The 21428-nt window shown below is 44.1% G+C and overlaps 1 protein-coding gene across 2 annotated transcripts in view; it reads right to left on the bottom strand.

Annotated features, from left to right (window-relative positions):
* Positions 1 to 20727, bottom strand: part of RALBP1 (ralA binding protein 1) — a 60220-nt gene extending 39493 nt beyond the window's left edge. For both annotated transcript variants that reach the window (XM_075585370.1, XM_075585371.1), the window contains exons 1-2: positions 20575 to 20727; positions 6314 to 6598 (exon numbers count right to left, since the gene is read on the bottom strand). In XM_075585370.1, coding sequence (XP_075441485.1) covers positions 6314 to 6557 — 244 coding nt within the window. In that variant the 5' untranslated portion in view covers positions 6558 to 6598; positions 20575 to 20727. The remainder of the gene's footprint in view (positions 1 to 6313; positions 6599 to 20574) is intronic.
* Positions 20728 to 21428: the final 701 nt, after the last annotated feature.

The raw sequence follows: 21428 nt of genomic DNA, 5'->3' as shown, positions 1-21428 counted from the left end.
TCTCATCAGTGTGGGGTTGATTTTACTGGGAATGCAAGAGAGGCTATGGGATAGGCTAAACCATAATACTGAGTTAAGTTATGGTGAGTAAAAAAAGTGACAAAAACCCTCCACAGGAAAGCAAATATGCAAATATAGCTGTATGCTCATCTGCATGTCTTAGGCAGGTCTGCAACCCCGCCTTTCCCCATTATCACCCAGCATACAGCACTTCCACTGCAGCAAGGGATTCTGGGAAATTACATGCAAATGAGCACACAGTGTCACTTTTTGCCTCAATAACCATTTTTAACATGGTTCCCTATAGGCTTAAGCTTGCTGCATGGTCACAGCCTTGAGCACAGCCAGGGCTAAGGTGCATACCCAGAAAACCTTCCCCACTACAGGCATGCCCCGCATTAGCGTACGCAATGGGACTGGAGCATGTATGTAAAGCGAAAATGTACTTAAAGTGAAGCACTACCTTTTCCCCACTTATCGATGCATGTACTGTACTGCAGTCATCATATACGTGCATAACTTATATAAATAACGCATTTGTAACAGGCTCTATAGTCCCCCCGCTTGCGCACAGCTTCGGTACAGGTAGGGAGCCGGTATTACTGTTCAGGACGTGCTGACAGGCGCATGCGCGAGCTGCCGTTTGCCTATTGAGCGATATGTACTTACTCGCGAGTGTACTTAAAGTGAGTGTCCTTAAACCGGGGTATGCCTGTATTGATGTCAGGCTTATCGGTCTCTAATTCCCCGGTTGTGATCTATCTCCCTTTTTAAATATAGACACCACATCTACTTTACACAAATCTTCTGGTACTGAGCCTGTGGAAATGGAGTCTTTGAATATTAAATGTAATGGTTTGGCTATTACTGAGCTTAACTCCTTAAGAACTCTTGGATGTATACCATCGGGGCCAGGTGCCTTATTTACTTTAATTTTATCAAGCCGCCTATGAACTTCTTCCTCAGTTAACCAATTGTTTGTTAATAAAGAGGTTGAGGCTTCCTCCTGCGGCACTACTATTGAAATTGATTCTTCCCTGGTAAACAAAGAGGCAAATAATTTGTTTAATACCTCAGCTTTTTCCTTATCTCCAATAATCTGCCTATCCATCTCACACTGAAAGGGTCCTATATTTTCTTCTCATTTTTTTTTTATTAAGGTAAGTAAATAACTTTTTAGGGGTGACCTTGCTTTCTATTGCAATCCTTTTTTCATTATCCATTTTTGCTAATTTGATTGTCCATTTGTAACTTTTGTTACATACCTTATAATTCTGATACGATGTCTCTGTCCCTTCTGACTTAAAGAATCTAAACGCCTTCCTCTTCTTGTCCATTTCCTCCCCTACCTGTTTATTTAGCCACATTGGTTTTGACTTATTTCTTTTATACTTATTACCCAAGGGTATACACTGTGTGCTTTTCTAACAATGTTTTAAAGACTGACCATTTATCTTCTACATTGTTCCCTGAAAACACATCATCCCAATGTATTCCTTGTAGATTAGTCCTCAATTTATTAAAATCTGCAGTTCTAAAGTTTAAAATCTTAATTCAACCCAAGTAATCTGTTTTTTGATAATTCATTTCAAATGAGACCATGTTATGATCACTGTTACCCAAATGTTCAAGGACTTTGATATTTGTTATTACTTCTACATTGTTTGATATTACCAAATCCAGTATTGCCCCTCTCCTGGTTGGTTCCTCAATAAAAAGTAATGTAATTGTCTTTAAGCAGCCCCAAAAACCTGCTTCCTTTTTTTGTAATGCTAATCTCATTGTCCCAGTCTGTGTGTGAATGATTCAAATCCCCCATTATGCAAACATGACCTAGCTCCGATGCCTTCTCCATTCGCAAAAGTATTTTCGCTTCCTCAATCTCACAAATATATTTGGTGGTTTATAACATATCCCTACAAACATTTTCTTTATACTTTTACCTCCACTTTTAATTTCTATCCACAAGGTTTCTACATTTTCATCATTCCCTTCATAAAGTGATGGGCTGAATAAAGCCATGGTTTCATTTCCCCCAAATCCGTCTCTCTGGTTGTACCTCTGCACATGTCTCTTACACTCTCTGGTCTATAAGATCTTGCACCCTGGAAACCATTCCTGCTTCCTGACTTTATCCTCTTAAATACTGGGCTGCTAAAACAGAAACACAAACTGCCCTTGCAAGTGTGGCACTGGAGTGGCCCCCCTGCAAGTGTGTTGTCAGGTAGTGTTTAGTGTAGCTGGTTCAATCATAAGTGACCAGTGGACTAAACTGTCCCATGGCAGTGTGGAAAGCCTCACTTATCAAGATGAAACCACATCTAATTCCTCAAATATACAGCCCATGCACCCAGCATTCAAGAGGCTCAGTATCAGGCTAGTTAGATTACAATAATACCAGTTCCACCACACACTACCACAAATCTAGCACTTTAAAAATATTTTTGTTTTTAAACGCAAGTATAGCCACCTGCCCATCTTCTGTATCAGTGGCCATGGCAGAGATGTTGTCAATTAGCACAACTAGTACCAGTTCCGCTGGTCATTGTGGCCACAGTCCCCTTCCCCGAGCACCACACCACCCATTGCAGAAATGTGGAAATATGGCACTCATTTATATTTTATTTTGACCATCTAGTGGGGGCCCAAACTACAATGCTGTGCCAGGCCGTGCCACATAGTATACCACAACAGCTAGGTTGTAATTATTTTGCTGTTTAGTATTGTTTTCAATGAATGGGATAGGCCACAGGGACAAAGTGTCCCCTGAGTCAGTGACAGCCCTGTACGGTCTGAGCCAGGGACCCGAGCATTGATCACTGCCACCCCTTCCACTGCTGCTAGTAGCACCAATACCTCTGTGTCCCCTTCCACATCATGGGTACAGGCAGTAACTAATAAAAGCGCTACGAGAACCAGCACTTACAGTTGGGGCACAGCTGAGCAGGAAGCATGGGATGAGGTGCTTTATAACCGGTTCCCATAGCATGGAGACATACGTTATGGCTGTGGCGGACATAGTGAGCCCCTCTAGTGTGGTGGAAATAGGCCGCATGTACGGCAAAGCCGTGCTGTTTTTTAAGACACCGACTGCCACCCACAATATCATCTAGAGGGGCATCACTATAGGGGGGACCTTTGTCCCAAAAGAACCCATAGAACGGTTGGGCACTTGGGTAGTATTATCCAATGTGCACCCCATAATACTGGATCCCCTTCAGCACCCCCACTTGTAGGCCCCGGGAGATGTAGTCTCACATTTTTACCATCCTCCTGCAGATTGAGAGCAGTGAAACGGCCTCTCTTTTTAAAAAGGCAGGTGAAGCTGCATCTGCCCAAGGGCACAGATTCCATAGAGAGATCCTTTGGAGTACTCTTTCACAGAGTGCTCTATAGGATATTTTACAGCACTGAAGGGAGGCCACCTTCCCCGGCTCCAGAACCCCGCCCAGCCCACCAGAGGGCCCTCAAAGAGCAAAGCCCCCCCTATGGAGCTCAAAGGACGCTGCTGCTCTGACCACCAAATCAGCCTCCAAACCTCCTTCCATGTCAGCACCATCAGTGGCTGTGTCCCCCTCCAAGGCCACAGCTATGAGGAAGAATTTCACCTTACCAAGGTCACTGCTGTCTCAAAAAAGCACAACCTAACTCTCCAATATAAGCACCCCTAGTGGTTCAGGGAAGGCAGAAGACGACATGTACTGAAAGCGTTGTTCCCGGAAAGAGGAAGGAAAAAAAATTAAAAAAGTCGGGGAATTGATGAGGAATAGGAGGTGCTCATATCTGGAACACCCCCTTCAAAACCAAACCCTTCTCGGAAGTGGTGCCAGTTTCAGACGCCAGTTGCGCAATATGGAGGTGGAGGCAGAGGTGCCTGCGTACTGCAAAGGGTTCTGCTCCGTTTGCTCCAGAAGATCAAGGACACCATTGCTCCCTACTCATGTACCTTTCCGGAGGCGGTCTTGTAGATTGGAGAGCCACCTCCACCTTCTGACACCCCCGCTGTATGCGTTGGTCCTGAACAACGTCAAGCCCCTCAGGCTACTCCTGTTCCCAATCCCTAGAATGGGAGACATATCCTCTGCATGGGGGGGAAAAAAGGGCTGTACTCTCTCGTGCTCAATATACTGCACTTCCTCGCCCTCGTCCAGATACTATCCAAAGGTGGGTGCTGCTACCCGACATGGGCAAGGCCCGCCAGTGGAAGGAGCTATATTTCACATTTATGCCCCGGGCCACCAGGGATCTAGGTTGCAGTGTGCTCCACAGTGCACCGAGCACGGGAAAGTACCTTGTCCATTTCACAGACTTTGCGGCCACATGTCCATTTTTTGGCATAAGGGAGTCCGTTTTTCATATTTATTTTACATGCGCCAGACTGCTGCCCCTGTTGTCACTCGAGGGGCCTCCTTCTGCAGTTCTGGCTGCATTTCTCTCCTTGTCAATCTGCTTTTTAGAAAATGTTTTTTTTTTTGTGAGGGCTGCACCAACATGACAGTAATAAGTGCATTTTAATCATCTCCCCTCTATGTGGGCCTGCAATGCACTGTACAGCAAACTAATATGCGGCAGTTTTCTATTGCACTCCAGTGGACTTGTGGAACAAAGATAGACATTCGGTTCTTCCGTCGATCTTTTGAAATAAACCTCTTTTCGACAAGTCAACTCGAGTGACCGTTCCCTTTACTTCATCCTACTGATATTCCTCCTATTTATTTATTTATAAAATATTTTACCAGGAAGTAATACATTGAGAGTTACCTCTCGTTTTCAAGTATGTCCTGGGCACAGAGTTAAGACAAATAATACATGTTTACAAATACAGTTACATAATGAGCAGGGTATACATTATAAACAAGACATTGCATGCACAGTTAAAAATAATTTATATTATGGGCGTATGAAACAGTTACAGACCAGATTAAAATGTGTGACAGCCTTAGATTTGAAAGAACTTAGACTGGTGGTGGCTGTGAGAGTCTCTGGTAGGTTGTTCCAGTTTTGGGGTGCACGGTAAGAGAAGAAGGAGCGGCCGGATACTTTGTTGAGCCTTGGGACCATGAACAGTCTTTTGGAGTCTGATCTCAGGTGATAGATGCTGCATGTGGTAGGGGTGAGGAGCTTGTTCGGGTAGCTGGCCCATAAAGAATTTGAAGGCAAGACAGGAAAGGTGAACTTTGCGCCTATACAGTGGAAGACTGCACCCGTGGAGATACTGGTCAATAGATTTAGGAGTGCTCCTCTCTGATTTATACAGCTAGCAGGATGCTTTCCCATTGTTAAATAAAAGGCAGAATATTGGTGAGCCATATAATAGGCATGTGTGAATCATACCAAGTAATTAATCAGTAGTTAAAAATAATACATCTAAAACAGCGACTCCACCCATACATCGCCTGCTATTGTGACATCAGTTCGAAATGTAATTCCGGTTTACTAGATGCAAGCCAGCATTCACTGTCTACGAGAGCTTCTTTTCAATAAGAAAGATGTAAGAGAAGCATTTAAATGCCACACGGAATATTTAAATGTGGGTTTATGAAATGTACCACTTAACACGTATAAAGTACGAGGAAGCGTATTCTAAAGTGACTGCATCAGTATCACGGTAGGGACATTTCTAGACACATAGAAAAAGAACATTAAATAAAAATCACTGTTCTATAATTCACATTGCAGTAAAAAGTTATATTTTCTTGGGATGGGTTATTATTGAATGTTTTCCTTTGCTCTATTCGCGCTCTAGATTCTCCAGCAGTAAACCGATTACACAAGCAGTGGGTTTAAGCAGAAATTCACACTGCCCGACTTTGTAAACACTAAACTGCAGAAAACAAAGCTTTTCAATCACGTTATTTATTTATTTTTACACTTTCCAATCCACACACATCAGACCTGGAGGGGAGGGGAGGGGGAAAGGAAACCTGTGACTAGCGACAGCCAGAGAAACAACAAAGCCAGAGTCCAAACAAAGGAAAACAGAATACTTTAATCTAGGAATTTTTGGGAAAAAAAAACTACTGGGAACAAGGCTGCATCACAACATGACCAAAGCGATAATTGCTGCATTCTAGGTGCAGTCCTACTTATCATTAGAACATAGTTGTACTAAAATTAATGTCCTCGGTCATTAATCCCTTCTGTTAAAAGTTACAAAACATAACTTTATCAATAACTTTTTATTATATAAGCCAACCTTGATGTTATCATTATCTAAACGTTAACTTCTACAGCTTATATAGTTTCTGTTGCAACACAAACCATTCTAAAGATAGATGTTAAATAAACCCACACATCCCCACTGCCCACTCACTTCTTTTCTCCTTTTTCTTGAACTTTCCTTTCTTCTTGCCGTGTTCTTTCTCATCGTCGGACACTACATCCGGAGGCTCATGAATGATGTCATGAGGAGGCGAGGGCTCCCCGGTGCGGTACAGCCCAGGGAATTTAGTAGGGCTAATTTCTTCTGAGCTGGGTGTGCGAGTCAGTCCCCCGCCATGTTCAGCCCTGCGGTGCTCACTGGGGCTGCTGGTGGGGGGCAGAAAGCACTCTGTCATTCTTCTGCCGACACCAGGTCTCTGTTACCTGTCCATAGTACCTGGAAGAGATCATCAACCACATCAGCAATATCACTATTAAGGTTTTCCTCCATTTTATTACTGCATTGGCTCTAATATTTATAGAAGGCACTGCACCACACAACATACTTTCCGGTCCTGCAGCAAAGTAAATGTACTTAAGTTGCCAGTTTTCAATATATTTTATCATAAAATAATGGAGAAAAACAACATCTTGCTTGTGGAAGTGTCTTCTTATAAATATATACAGCGGCGAGAAAAAGTTTGTGAACAACAATGAAAATTACGGAAATTCCATAGTTTTTCCATGATAACCTTGAATTAAACCAAGTCTTTCCTTAAATATTGAATAGGGTTTATATAAACCAATTCAATGTCTTTTTAAACCAAATGATGCATGACTTAGACAAACAATGAGTAGAGTCAGGGTATGTGCAAAAGTAAGTGAAACCCTGGTTTTATCAGCTAAATTAAAGGGGATACTGGAATCAGGTGTTAAAATAATTAAGTAGATCTTCAGGTGTGAGTTTGGGATGCCCCACCCTATATAAAGATCAGAAACTTTGTGAGTTTGGTCTTCGCCATACAGATGTGTGGAAACACGTCTTGCCACGTTCAAAAGAAATCTCAGAGGACCTCTGCAAAGCAGTTATTGATGCTCAGTCTAGAAAGGGTCACAAATCCATTTCTAAGGCTTCCTGTTTCCATCAATCCACTGTCAGACTATAAATGGAGAAAGTTCATTACCACAGTCAGTTACTCTACCCAGGAGCGGTCAGTCGTCCTACCAAAATCTTTTCAAGAACAAACTGGTAAATCATCCAGGAAATCACAAAGAACCCCAGAGTAACATCCAAGGTTCTGCAGGCCACCTCACCTTGGCTAATCTGTTAATGAGTGTTCATGACACAATTATCAGAAAAACACTGACCAAGAGTGGTGTTCATGGAAGGATAGCTAGGAGGAAATCACTGCTCTCTGAAAAAAACATTGCTACCTGTCTGAAGTTTGCCAAAGAGCACATAGATGATCCACAAGACTTCTGGAACAATGTTCACTGGACAGACGAGTCAAAAGGTAGAACATTTTGGCCTTAATGAGAAACATTAATGGATGGCGAAAACCAAACACTGCGTTCGAACAGAAGCACCTAATCCCCACTGTCAAGCATGGCGCTGGGAGCGTCATGGTTTAGGGCTGCTTTGCTGCCTCAAGACCTCGACGGCTTACCATCATTGACACAACCATGAATTCTGCATTGTATCAGAAGATTCTATAGGAGAATGTCAGGTCATCTGTCAATGAGCTGAAGCGAAAGTGGGTCATAAGTTGAAGCAGTTCTGTAAGGAGGAATGGGCCAAAATTCCTCAAAGTCGATGCAAGACTGACCAGCAGTTACAGGAAATACTTAGTTGACGTCATTGCTGCTCAAGCGGGTTTCACCAGGTACTGAATCTAAAGGTTCACATACTTTTTCCCACATGACTGTTGAATGTTTAATTATTTGTGGATAAATAAATGTGGAAAAAGTATCATGTTTTTGTCTCAATGTGTTTGATCTGGTTATCTTTATCTATTATTAGGACTTAGATTAAGATCTAATAACAGTTTAGGTTTGAAATATGTGAAAATCCTAAGAGGTTCAGAAATGTTTAACTACTTTCATGCCTCCATCAAAGTATATATTGATGAAACCCCTGATGATATTAAACAGAACGTATGATGTACCTACACAATGGCTCAAACATGTAACTTTAAGATACATTTGTAAATCCTGAACAGCATTACAAATAACACTATGTGTTTGGCATTTTATATTCCTCTAAATACAGAAGGGCCCCGCTCATACAGCGGGTTCCGTTCCAGGCCGCCACCGTAAAGCGGAAATCACCGTAAAGCGGGACCCTACTGTATTGTACCTTTGAAAACAGAGATGCAGAGCTGTAAACTGACTATTTCGCTGACAAATGGCATCTGACAAGGAGTTGCGCACACGCTAAAACTGTTGCTTAGCGATAGCCGGATACTCCGCTGCTGAGCGCGTCATACTGAAAATCGCCGGAAAAACGGAACAAGCACCGAACCCAATGAATATGCTGTATGAGCGGAACGCCGCAAAGCAGAGCCCTACTGTATGCACAATCATTTATTCACACTTTGAGCTCCCTGGAGCATTCAAAAGGATTATACAAATGTGAACTTCCGTGCCTTATTCCAAGGGGGGTGTGGGTGTGTGTGTGTGTGTGGGGGTGTGTGTGTGGGGGGGTGTGTGTGTGTGTGGGGGGGCGTGGGGCAGGAGGGGTGATGGTGTGCATGGGGTTGTGTGTGTGAGATTAAAAAAAAAACTTTATTATAAACTCTTACATTTGATGCTGATGCAATTAGTGGGAAATTATCGCACTGGGTCAAACTGCAAATATTATAAATCAGACATTCAACTGAAAAGAGAAGATAAGGCGAGAAGGAAACGAGAAGAACTTACAAAGATGTTTTCACATCCAGTGGTTTATATTGCCGGTTTTGAACTGTATTTGTTTCCAGAGTTATGCTTAATTACGTATTAGAGGCCTGAATAAACCCATATAGCACACATATCAAGAAGAACTGGAAAAGCTGGATTTCCATCTAATGAGGAGTTCGCAAAAATGTATACACTATACATGTTTTTGGCAGCCAGGAAGAGTCATATGTACAGCTTTCTGTATCTTTGAACTGGTCCTAAGTTAAAGCACATATTTCAAAGGGTAGTGAGCCACCTAATTGTATTCAGGGTTCTCAGCTCTTCCCGCATATGGAGATGTGAAAAGAGCGGTGCTGGGGGCCGTGCACAATGGGACATGTCTTCAGTGAGACAGGCTTTGCCCCAGCACACGTTATTCCCTCAGCATCAACCACACAATCTTTAAAAAGAAGGAATGTGTGATTTACACATTTATTTGTATTGTGATATACAGGGAATTATTGAGTCTTCACCTGGTGATACTGTGCAATTTATGTGAGTATTGTAAAGTCTCTGAGGGGCTGAGGGCCAGAATGTTCTAGCAGTGACTTTAGAAGAAAAAAATGTGTGATGCTCTCAAGACAATTATGTAGTTTGAAAATTGTTATAATGAAATGGAAGACAACCTGTTGATATATATATGTCCTATTGGGTCAGGTAAACAGCTATCCCACAAGGCAATGAGGTAAGGATAGTTAACGGTTGATGATCCCTGGAAATTTGATTGAGGCAAAGCTGGAACGGACTCACTTGGGAAAGCAGATTCCACGATGAAAAGAAAGTCCTTATAGATGTCCAGCACCTCCAGGTTGAATGTGCCTCCGTTGTGGAAATCTTCACAGACAGGGAGAGGGAAAAAAACGGAGCACTATCTCCAATGCTGTAAAAAACAGCCAATTTATTGGCTGTTTTTTACAGCATTGGAGATAGTGCTCCGTTTTTTTCCCTCTCCCTGTCTGTAGCAGTGACTTTACTATGCAATTACATCTAGGCATGTCAAAGTGAGAAAACAATTGCACTTATCAGGTGCTGGAGGCGGCATATGTGCAGTCTCTTTAAACCCTAAAGAGCAAAGTGTAATTATCCCTCACACTGAAGTATTTGATCACTCTTTAGTAGTACAGAGGGGGGTCTGCCGGGGTTGGTGTCCCGGGCCCTGTGAGTTAGCTGGTTTGGCGGGCGCGAGGGGAGCTGGGAGCTTAGTCTCGCCCCCCTCCAGCGCCTACCTCCTGTGTCCCCCCTCACCTCCCCTCCCCCCCGAGCCTGCCTACCTCCCGCCCCGGGGATTGTGGACAGGGGAAGAAGCGAGGCAACAACTATGAACAAACCTTCGTCTGAAGCGTCTGGCGGGCAAGGAAGCAGCACCCACCAGTCAAGGTCAGTCACCCACCCAGGCAAATCACCCAGTCACCCACCCAAGGCAATCACCCAGTCACCCACCCAAGGCAGTCAGTCACTCAACCAGGCAGTCAGTCACCCACCCACGTGCTTTCAATCTCCCAACCGGACGGTTGAAGGCTCCACCCCCCCCCCCCAGGCCCATACTGAATCCCCCCCAGGCCTTTTGTCACATTGGATTTAGCATTGGGTATCTTTGTTTATTTTTATATTTTCAACAAAAGACAAACAGACTGCATTGTAATGTTTTTTCCCATATTATAATAAGAAAACAGTTAAGTAAAAGTTGAGCGTTAAAAATTTTTTTCCGTGTTAGGTGCGCTATGGGTTTGGGGGGAGGGGGGCCCTGCTCCTTTCATTTGTCCTGGGCCCCATGGTTTCTGTTGACTGCCCTGGCCATCCTTATCTGCTGACCTATAAATAGTGCAGACAATATTCATTGTAAAGCACATCATTAAGAAATGTTCTCACAACAATCTCTCAGAGAGCGTGCATATTTACCAACATGCAATTAAAAGAAATTACATTGCAAGAAACACAAAGGATAATCAAATTGTCCTGCAAAGAAATTCATTCCACAATTGGCTAATTGAGGGGAACCAAGTTACATGAAAGCTATATATCCTGAAAACTTTCATATACAACAATAACTAATAAAGCCATCGGCCCATATCTACAACGCGCTGCTACTCTACTATACATGGTATATTTATTTATTTATAAAATATTTTAACAGGAAGTAATACATTGAGAGTTACCTCTCGTTTTCAAGTATGTCCTGGGCACAGTGTTAAGACAAATAATACATGGTTACATAAATGAGCAGGGTATACATTATATACAAGACATAGCATGCACAGTTAAAGAAAATATATATTATTATTCGCGTATGAAACAGTTACAGACCAGATTAAAATGTGAGACAGCCTTAGATTTGAAAGAACTTAAACTGGTGGTGGATGTGAGAGTCTGGTAGGTTGTTCCAGTTTTGGGGTGCACGGTAAGAGAAGGAGGAGCGGCCGGAAACTTTGTTGAGCCTTGGGACCCTGAACAGTCTTTTGGAGTCTGATCTCAGATGATAAGTGCTGCATGTGGTAGGGGTGACTCGAGTTAAACATCTCTTCTCCAATAGCACTACTTGGTTAATATAGTTGCAAACATCAGCAGCACTCGCCGATAAATGGCAAAAAGACATTTAATGGCATCATAGTTACATAGTAGATGAGGTTGAAAAAAGACATAGGTCCATCAAGTTCAACCTATGCTAAATTTAGACAACAGATACTTTATCCTATATCTATACTTACTTATTGATCCAGAGGAAGGCAAACAAAAAACCCCATTAACAGGAAAAATTAATTCCTTCCTGACTCCAAGAATTGGCAATCGGATTAATCCCTGGATCAACATCCTTCCCATGTATACTTATTTGGTATATCCCTGTATACCTTTCCCATCTAAAAAGATGTCCAACCTTTTTTTGAACAAATCTATTGTATCTGCCATCACAGTCTCCATGGGTAATGAATTCCACATTTTAACTGCCCTTACTGTAAAGAACCCTTTCCTTTGTTGCTGGTGAAATTTCCTTTCCTCCAACCTTAAGGGATGGCCCGAGTCCTTTGTACTGCCCGTGGGATGAATAGTTCTTTTGAAAGCTCCTTGTATCGTCCCCGAATATATTTGTATATAGTTATCGTATCCCCTCTTAGACACCTCTTTTCTAATGTAAATAAATCTAATTTAGCTAGCCTCTCCTCATAAGTTAGATTTTCCATCCTCTTTATTAATTTGGTGGCTCTTCTCTGCACTCTCTCTAGTTCCATAATGTCTTTTCTTAGGATTGGTGCCCAAAATTGTACTCCATATTCAAGGTGTGGTCTTACTAGTGGTTTGTAAAGGGGCATAATTATGTTTACTTCCCTTCCATCCATTGCCCGTTTGATGCAAGATAAGATCTTGTTTGCCTTTGCAGCTACTGCATGACATTGGGCACTATTGCCAAGCCTGCTGTCTACAAGCACTCCTAAATCCTTCTCCATCAAGGATTCCCCCAATATATCTCCATTTAATTTGTAAGTCGCCTTTTTATTCTTGCATCCCAAATGCATAACCTTACATTTATCTGTATTAAACCTCATTTGCCATTTACCTGCCCACGTTTCCAGTCTCTCCAAGTCCTTCTGAAGAGAAATTACATCCTGCTCTGATTCTATTACCTTACACAATTTAGTATCATCAGCAAAGATGGAGACTTTGCTCTCTATCCCAACCTCAAGGTCATTAATAAACAAGTTAAAAAGCAGGGGTCCCAGTACCGATCCCTGAGGTACTCCACTCACGACTTTAGCCCAACCTGAAAAAGTTCCATTTATGACAACCCTCTTTATTTTGTACACCAACCTCGTGTGAAACCGTATCAAAAGCCTTTGCAAAATCTAAGTAGACCACATCAACTGCATTACGCTGGTCTAAATTCCTACTTACCTCCTCAAAGAAACAAATAAGGTTAGTTTGGCAAGATCTATCCTTCATAAATCCACGCTGACTATTACTAATAATTTTGTTTTCAATTAGGTATTCCTAAATATTATCCCGTATTAAACCTTCAAGTAGTTTCCCTACTATTGAAGTCAGGCTTACAGGTCTGTAATTTCCCGGTTGTGATCTAGCTCCCTTTTTAAATATAGGCACCACATCTGCTTTACGCCAATCTTGTGGTACTGAGCCTGTGGAAATGGAGTCCTTGAATATTAAATATAGTGGTTTTGCTATTACTGATCTTAACTCCTTGAGAACTTTTGGATCTATGCCATCGGGGCCAGGTGCCTTATTTACTTTAATTTTTTCAAGTCGCTTATGAACTTCTTCCTCAGTTAACCAATTGTTCATTAATATGGAGGTTGTGGATTCCTCCTACGGCACTACTATTGAACTTGATTCTTCCCTGGTAAACATAGAGGCATCACATGGCAAACCACACAAAAATGGGCGACATTTCAGACCCCACAGGTCCTCTCAAGCTCTTCTGTTTAGTTAATATGGGTCAGCATCTCCGTTATATGTCCTTACCCCGGCATGACTGGAAATCACACACACCAACAGTTTAGTAACATTTCAATATTCTAAAATATTACTGCAACAAAGGACAGAAGCCTTTAACGCTGGGGTGGGTAGGGTCAAGCAGCAAATGCATTGCATACCAATGAACTGTTCCCGGCCATGAAGGGGTTAATGCAAGGTGATGGTTTCTGTCCTTTAGAAACTGTGCTCCAGGGATTTTTATAACACACACACATCCAGACTAGGCCAGATTAACCCTTTAGGTCCAAGATATGCCCCACTCATCTAATCAGATTGTGGCTGCTACAGGGAAACCCCTAGCTAGGGACATTTCCCCTGTAGCTGTATACAATTAGTGTATAGTGGCATTTGAAGATGCCGCACAGCGATTTGCGGACTGTGGTCTGGGGCAGGACCACCACTGCACTATCATAGACTATCAAAGGTGAGACCCTCCTAACAGAGTTCACCCCACACAGAGACGGAGGCTTCGCTGACATAGACGTCGTTGGATCAGTGGATCCCTTTTGCTTTTCGGCCATACCTGGACTATAACACTTTCAGTTACTGTGGGCAGCGCTGTCTCACACACTGGGTGGGTTGGCTCTTGGACACCAGGGAGGTTGGGTTCCCAGGGGCCCCTCAGTACTTTGGGGAAATTCCATCAGGGGTGGACCCTGAGGGCACGGTGGGGCTACAGTCGTGCGAGGCCTATATTGTGTGAGGGTTAATGATATATCTAGTTGTACTTGTATTTAATAACAGTTTACTGAACACAAGTGTGTGATCTTATTGCATTGGGTCCTGTGAAGGGTTAATCCGGCGCTGTCAGGATCCCTCACAGGTGGAGGCGCTGTCACCAGACAGATCAGGTACACCCCAGGCTCCCAGCAGCAGAGGTTCAAGCCTCCTGTGAGCCACAGGTACAGCACCACACACACCATAGTAGCAGTCTCATCTCCCATAGGGTGGAGGAAAACAGCGCTACACATGCAAGTAATTTAACAGAAATCTGAGCTTAACACCACCCTGCCAGATTAGGTTGAAGGAGTGAAAGATTATAAAATAGAAAAACCATACTTATTCTCACCAGTCTTATTTCCTGAGCATGAACTGGCTCTGCCGACTCCGAGCGTTCAAAGCTTTGGATATTAGATAGCGATGTAAATAGCTTCTCTGGCCTGAATCCTAGATGCTTACATTTGACGTGTTTGTGTTTTATTACACTTCTACCATTTTAGCCCGGTAAAACAGGTTCCACGTTACAGGTGTATTATTTCATGCATGGTTGTTGCCATTTTACATCACGAGGCAGCAATCAACATAATCAGAAATATTTCAGGAGGAGTATGTACCGCCTTAATAATAATAATACTTCAGTCATATTTGATTTGTGAAAAAAATAACTGGATATAGTACAACAATATATGCCCCCGCTTGAAGAACTCGATTTATTGTTCATTTATTGAGGCAGAGGGAGATACAGTAACTTATCTCAGGTCCAACATTAACCCCTTGTGTGCCCTATTCTGGGGGCCCTTAAAATCTATGCTGCGTGTCATGGCCTTTTGATTGTTTTCTAGGGGGCATCTGTGGCCATTGCTCTGACTGAACTAAACTGAAGGGGGGACTCTCCCTTTCCGGTCCCAGCAAACAATCGCTCATACCGGCATGTCCGGGGACTTGGAGGTGGCAGGACCCTCCGGCACTTGAAAGGGTCGAGTGCAATTTGTGTTTGAGAAATTAAATCCATCAAACTCCTCCAGTGCCCCAATGATGTATAGTCAAGAAATGTGCCACCACAGGGGCCCTTATAAATGTGCACCATCATTGCCCTTTAGAGGCTGTAGAGGAGCGCTGATCACGTAACCACACTGAAGGGGGGCCTGCCCCTTCCCCTCCGGCCCGACTATCACGTGATCTGGAAGTGCAGGAGGGTCCGTAGTCATGGAGGTGGCACGAATCTCTGGCACAGACAGGGTTAAACTCTGCTCAGTGCCTTTGCCGTATTAGCGAATAAGGTGACATTCATCCTACTTGAGTTATTATTTTTCTAACTTAGCATGCAACTCATGCGTGACCTGCCCTAGTTAGTGTACTGTATGTTGTTAGGTGCCAGCATGGTTTGTAAAATGTGTGGGTTTATATTTGTAAAAAATTACGGATTACAAATCCCTTATTAGAAAAAACAAGAACACAAAACTTGAATGTGAAACCTACCAAATGCCATTGTGCGAGCTGAGGGAATTTATGGTATATCCCCCAAAGTAGCCAATCCTGGTGGTTTTTATCACAAAATTCCCTATTCAAGTCAATGCAGAATTTGGGCAGAAAATAGCCATATCGGCCTCGTCGGTGGATATAGAATAAATCCCTGAAGCAGATATCTGCCTGGCTCAGGTGCACAAGAAAAGAAACTCTTCCCATCCATAATGATGTTGTCACAGCTCTGGTTAAATGGCTCATTACTCCAGGTCACCATCTGACTTGCTCATGCATATGAGATTGTTAAAGCCATTTTCACATTGCTGCCATAACAAAAACAAATCACTGGTCCAATGGATACAACAATCCATTACATTTTTGCTTTATCCAGACAGAAACTTACTGCAGGGGAGCGCAAACTTTTGCTGCTGCGCCCCCCTGCCTTTCCTCCTCCGGTGCTCGCGTCCCCCGCACCTTCATGCGGCGTCAAATGTTGTCACGTGACATCCCGTGACCTGCGTCATTTGACGCGTGTGACCCTGTGGCGTCGCGTTGCCATGGACACGAGTGACGCCGGCAGGCAAGGTAAGTTTTTAGAGTTGCAGAGGCCTCACGCGATCCCCCGGCAATTAATTTAAATGCCTCGGGAAAGAGCGCGGGGCCTATACAACCGCCAGCGCCCCCCCCCCCAAGAGAAATCCAGCGCCCTTCTGGGGGGGACGCCCCCCACTTTGGGCACCGCTGACTTACTGCATCCAGCTATGGCGATCCTTTTCGTTTGCATTTTCCAGACTGGGATAAAATGTATTTGAACCGCAAGGAACCGTTCTTAATTTTACCTTAGAGTCCTTTTTTACCTCTTTTTAAAAAAACAGAACAAAGCCTGTGTAATTTACAACAAAAAACAAACATTCTGACGAAATCTACGCATTCTTTACAGGACCCCTCTTAAAAAGGTGCAGCCCCTGATAGCTGAACAAGAAACATTTTATAAAGTATACAACATCTAATCATCCTTCTTAAAGAACCGTAACCATGCTTCATGCAAAGATGTGGTTGTTATTGTTTCTGTGAAAATTAGGTTTTGTTTTTCCTTTCTTCTTTGGGGCGTCTACATGGGGATTTGTCAAATCATTTACCCTAATCCCACCGAGTCCTTATCAGAGACCTTAAAGAAAAGGGGAGGGGGTCCGGCAGTGCCAACTCTTCCTGAACACACAGTGACATTACACACAGAACCCAGAGGAAATGAAACGGCTGCCCAAAATCTCATCTCACCCCAAACTCACATTATTTAAAAATGTCTAACAGGCATCAGATTTTCTTTAAAAATAAATAAAGTTTAAAAAAAAAAGTCAATAACGAAAAGTTAACCCCTTAAACAGGTCCATTTTGGATTTAGATGAGACCATATACTGTATATAAAAAAAGGCCCAAGACACTGTCTCTTTAGCCACAAGCCCCTTACTTATGTACACACTTCACCTTGACAAAAAAAAACACAGTATTTATATCAGATGCACAAACTCGTGATATTATGTTGACGTAAAATGTGTCAGCAGATCAATGCCTGTGAATGTCCGCATTTCTACTAGTAATAAGATCAGTAGCATTACCAGAAGCTGGGCGCACATAAACTTTAGAGGCAATTCCAGACTCTTCATTTTTCGTCATTTTTTGTTCATTTGTTTCCATTTTTTTTTATTATAGGACTGAAGCAGGGGGTCTCCAGAGCTGAACCCCATTAATTTCAGCTCCGGGGACCCCCTGCTTCCGGAGGTAGTTACCCTCGTATTGGGTGCCGGTAGCCCCTCCAGATTTCACTATTCGTCTTCTTTTCCAAGTTGTTTGGCCCTGTTGGCCAATAGTAATCTGTGATGGCGTTACGTTTGGCTTCTATTTGCTCATATGATGAGGAAGCAGAAAACTGCAGGCGATAACGGCACCCCCTTTGGGGGCAATTATATCTGGAAGTATGGGGTCCTCGAAGCCAAGATGAATTAGTTCAGCTGCCAAAACCCACTGCTTCAAACTTGTATTAAAAAATGGAAGAGGAAAAAAAACCAGCTTAGATTGCCTCTTAGGCCTGGGACATGGTGCAGGGAGCGGCGCTGGGCAGCGCTGACGCTCATGCTCTCCTGCTCATGCAGGAGATTTTTTGTGTCCCTGCATGAGCGTCAGTGAGCGCGCTTGTGTGCCGGGTGGGAGCCGGGCGGGAGGCGGGCATGGACCCGGGCCGGGAGGCGGGGCTAAGGCGCCACGTCACCGACGCCACGGACTGCCATTGGCTTCTGGCAGTCACGTGACCGGCCCTGCGCTTCCCTCAGCGGCAAAATTGAAACTTGCCTGTCTCCTTCATTTCCGCACGCCTGCGGAAGCGCCGTCTAAAGCCGCGCTGATAGGGATAATGTTTCCCCTCAGCGCGGTCTTTTTTTACCATGTCCGAGGCCTTAAGGCTGAGGCCCCGTGTGTGCGCGGGCCACCAGCTCCTTTCCTCCAGTCTGGAGGTCCCCGCTGGCTCCTTCAGACGTGGCTGACTGCGTGCTGTGACGCGTCAGCCGGCCAATGCTGCAAGCTTCTGGTGATCAGAAGCGCTGACGCGTCACGTGGTGCAGAAGTCAGCCAATGAGGAGGGAAGGGAGGCGGCTACGGGGAGGGAGCCGGCTACGGGGAGGGAAGGGAAGCGGCTACGGGGAGGGAAGGGAGGCGGCTACGGGGAGGGAAGGGAGGCGGCTACGGGGAGGGAGCCAACTACGGGAGGGAAGGGAGGCGGCTATCCTCTCCCCATGTTTGCTGTGGGGGTGACAGGGCACAGATCCGGTCACTGTCTCTACCCGAGACGGGGGGGGAGGGGGGCTGTGAAATCCGCGGGGAACAAACAGCCTGGAGAGTGACATTAGCCCCGGTCATGGTCGCACACCCGACCCGTCTTGGGCACGCCCCCCCGCTCCAGCTCCCGCTCCCTACAGACCGCAGATAGTGGTCAAGTGCCTCTCCACGCGCCGCCTGTCTGCAGTGCGGGAGTGTGGTCTGCAGCAGCGGGGCCTTAGCCTAAGGGATGCATGAGGACCCAAGCACATTTTTCCAAGACACATGTAGCGTTCCCATGTAAGTTCCATTGGCAATATAAAGACAGTAAACTAGCAAAATGTGATGCAAATTGCTACACTGTCACAGAGGCACATGTACTTTGCAAGACACATGCAACATCAGTCCTAGAGTATCTATATGAACTGTGCATGTAATGCAGGCAGTGCAAATATAAACAGCACATCAATTGATGTGCATCTAGTAACAGTACAAGTACATTTTACCAAAACATACAAATGTGTGTATATATGCATGTATACACACACACACACACACACACACACACACACACACACACTTTGCAGATTACATTGTTATTTTTGCCAAAAGTCCATAAGATCTCCGGTAACAAAATCAGAGAACACGCTGAAGCAAGTAAGAATGTGGGCCTCCATATAAATCTCAGCAAAACCAAAGTGATGTTCAACAAACATGTGTCAACTCTGCAAAGATTGAAATAAATGGAATAGAACTAGTAGTAATGGAAGACTAGGTCTACCTTGGCCAGCAAGTATAGATGGGAACCTTTCAAATTAATAGGAGAATAAAGATAGGGTGAAGCGCATTTGGAAGAAACAAGACAAGGGAACGTACCACTGTGCCTGAAGAACATTTTTGACCAGTGTGTTCTGCCTGTGATCACATATGGATGTGATACTTTGAAGCTTCATAATTATCTTTGCATTTAGAGTCCAACAACTCAAAGAAGCCTGGAGAGATGCATGCTGGGTATTACCCAATGAGACGGGGGGGGGGGGGGGAAATTGAATGAGTTTGAAACCAAACAGAAGTCTGTGACATTATCATAAGGGTGAATTAATTATAATGGCAGTGGGCTGGACATCTAAAAATAAATAACCATCATTGGACAAAGATGGTACTCGACTGGATTCTAAGGGAAACTAAAAGACCAAGACAACAATCTAAAGTAAGATGGGACGAGATCAGAAAATGTGTTGGAGCGATGTGGAGAAGAGAAGCTCGAAACCGCAGTAACAGGAAGTATTAACTGCGGCGCGTGCTCAGATAAAAGCCGCGGTCGGCAGTATGGAGGGGAGCTATGGAATGCGTGAGGGGCGGGGCCATGATGGGCGGGTGCAGCCATGACAGGGCATATCTGCCCTTCCATTGGCTGTCCGCCGTACACGTGATTGCATCACAGGACAGGAAGACAAAATTTGTGTCTTCCCTGCCAATGTACGCGTCACAGCGCTTTGCGCGCCCACACACACAAGGCCATTGGGGCCTGCCCCCTAGAGGGCTGTGCTGTTGTGTGTGGCGTGCACGCCGTAGCGCGCTGCAGCGGCCACGGCCTTAGGGAGGCGAGGCCTTCACCCAGCAGTGGATCAACAGGGGCTGATTAAATATATAGATACATGTTTATATATACACAATTAGTACATGTAAACAGTCAATACATGTATGTTACACGTGTGTCCAGCGCATACTGTACATGTATACACATCTAGATACATACAATAAGTCCATGTACACACATACATACACGCAGTGTGTGTATGTGTATATTGTCTGTATATGTATATAAAATGTCTTTATATATAAATATTAGTTAAGTTATGGTGGGTAAAAATATATATATATATATATATAAAGATCTATACAGAGATAGATAGATATACATATATACACACACACTTAGGGCATGCTTATACATAGACAAAGTCAGTACATGTACATGCATTTCTATATCTCTATCCATACTGTACAAATAGTTCTCACCTGCCCCCCGCTGTCTCGCGCTTAGTTCTGTCCCCTGCCGCGCGCGCTCTGTCAATCTGTGCGCGCGCGGCACCATTCGCTTCCTCTTCCCCCTGCGCTGAGTGACGTGCGCGGGTCTGGAAGGTGGAAGGAAGGAGAGCTCCGAGCTGGAGGAGACGTCACAGTGACATCACGCGGGGCGGCCACATTGCGGCTGGCGGTCCAGCCAACCACTATCCTTCGTTGCCCGGGAAACATGCCCTCTCTGACCGTCCCTTACGGTGCATCTTGGGAAGAGTAGTTTTTCCTCGACCAGGGGTAAACTCTTCGCTTGACGCATTGGACTGCAACTCCCAGTATGCCCTGCGTTGACTTTATTGAACATCCTATCTACAACATTCTGCTGAAGTGGCATTATATCCAGCTATAGATCAGATAGATTGACCTATTAATATACTGTAGAAAAGCAATGGCAATTTAGGGTTATGTTTGACATATGTTTTGTATTCTTAACACCAACGTTGTTGAATTGTTTTAAATTGCTTAAAGAAGCATAATAGACATGAAATAGTTTTGTGGGCAGCACATATTAAGTTCATTTCCAGAGACCGCACTTTAACTGATTAAATATTAAAAGCTTCCTCACAGTGCAAAGGGAAGATAACTTCCTGTAAATCAAGTTGTAAGACTAAGTCAGTCTCCCATTTTACATTGGCTGCTGCCCATTATAGGGCCTGTGCAGAAGAAATTAAGTCATGCAAGTAGGAAAGCACTTACGGGATGAGTTTACTGGGGTAAAATATATACATTCCAGCCAGGGTTGCCACCCCTCCAAGTTTGACCTGGAGAATACGGGTTTCGGCCACGTACCTCCG

Source organism: Ascaphus truei, chromosome 2 (genome assembly GCF_040206685.1).
Source record: "Ascaphus truei isolate aAscTru1 chromosome 2, aAscTru1.hap1, whole genome shotgun sequence".
Classification (NCBI taxonomy): Eukaryota; Metazoa; Chordata; class Amphibia; order Anura; family Ascaphidae; genus Ascaphus; species Ascaphus truei.
This window is presented reverse-complemented; position numbering and strand designations above follow the sequence as displayed.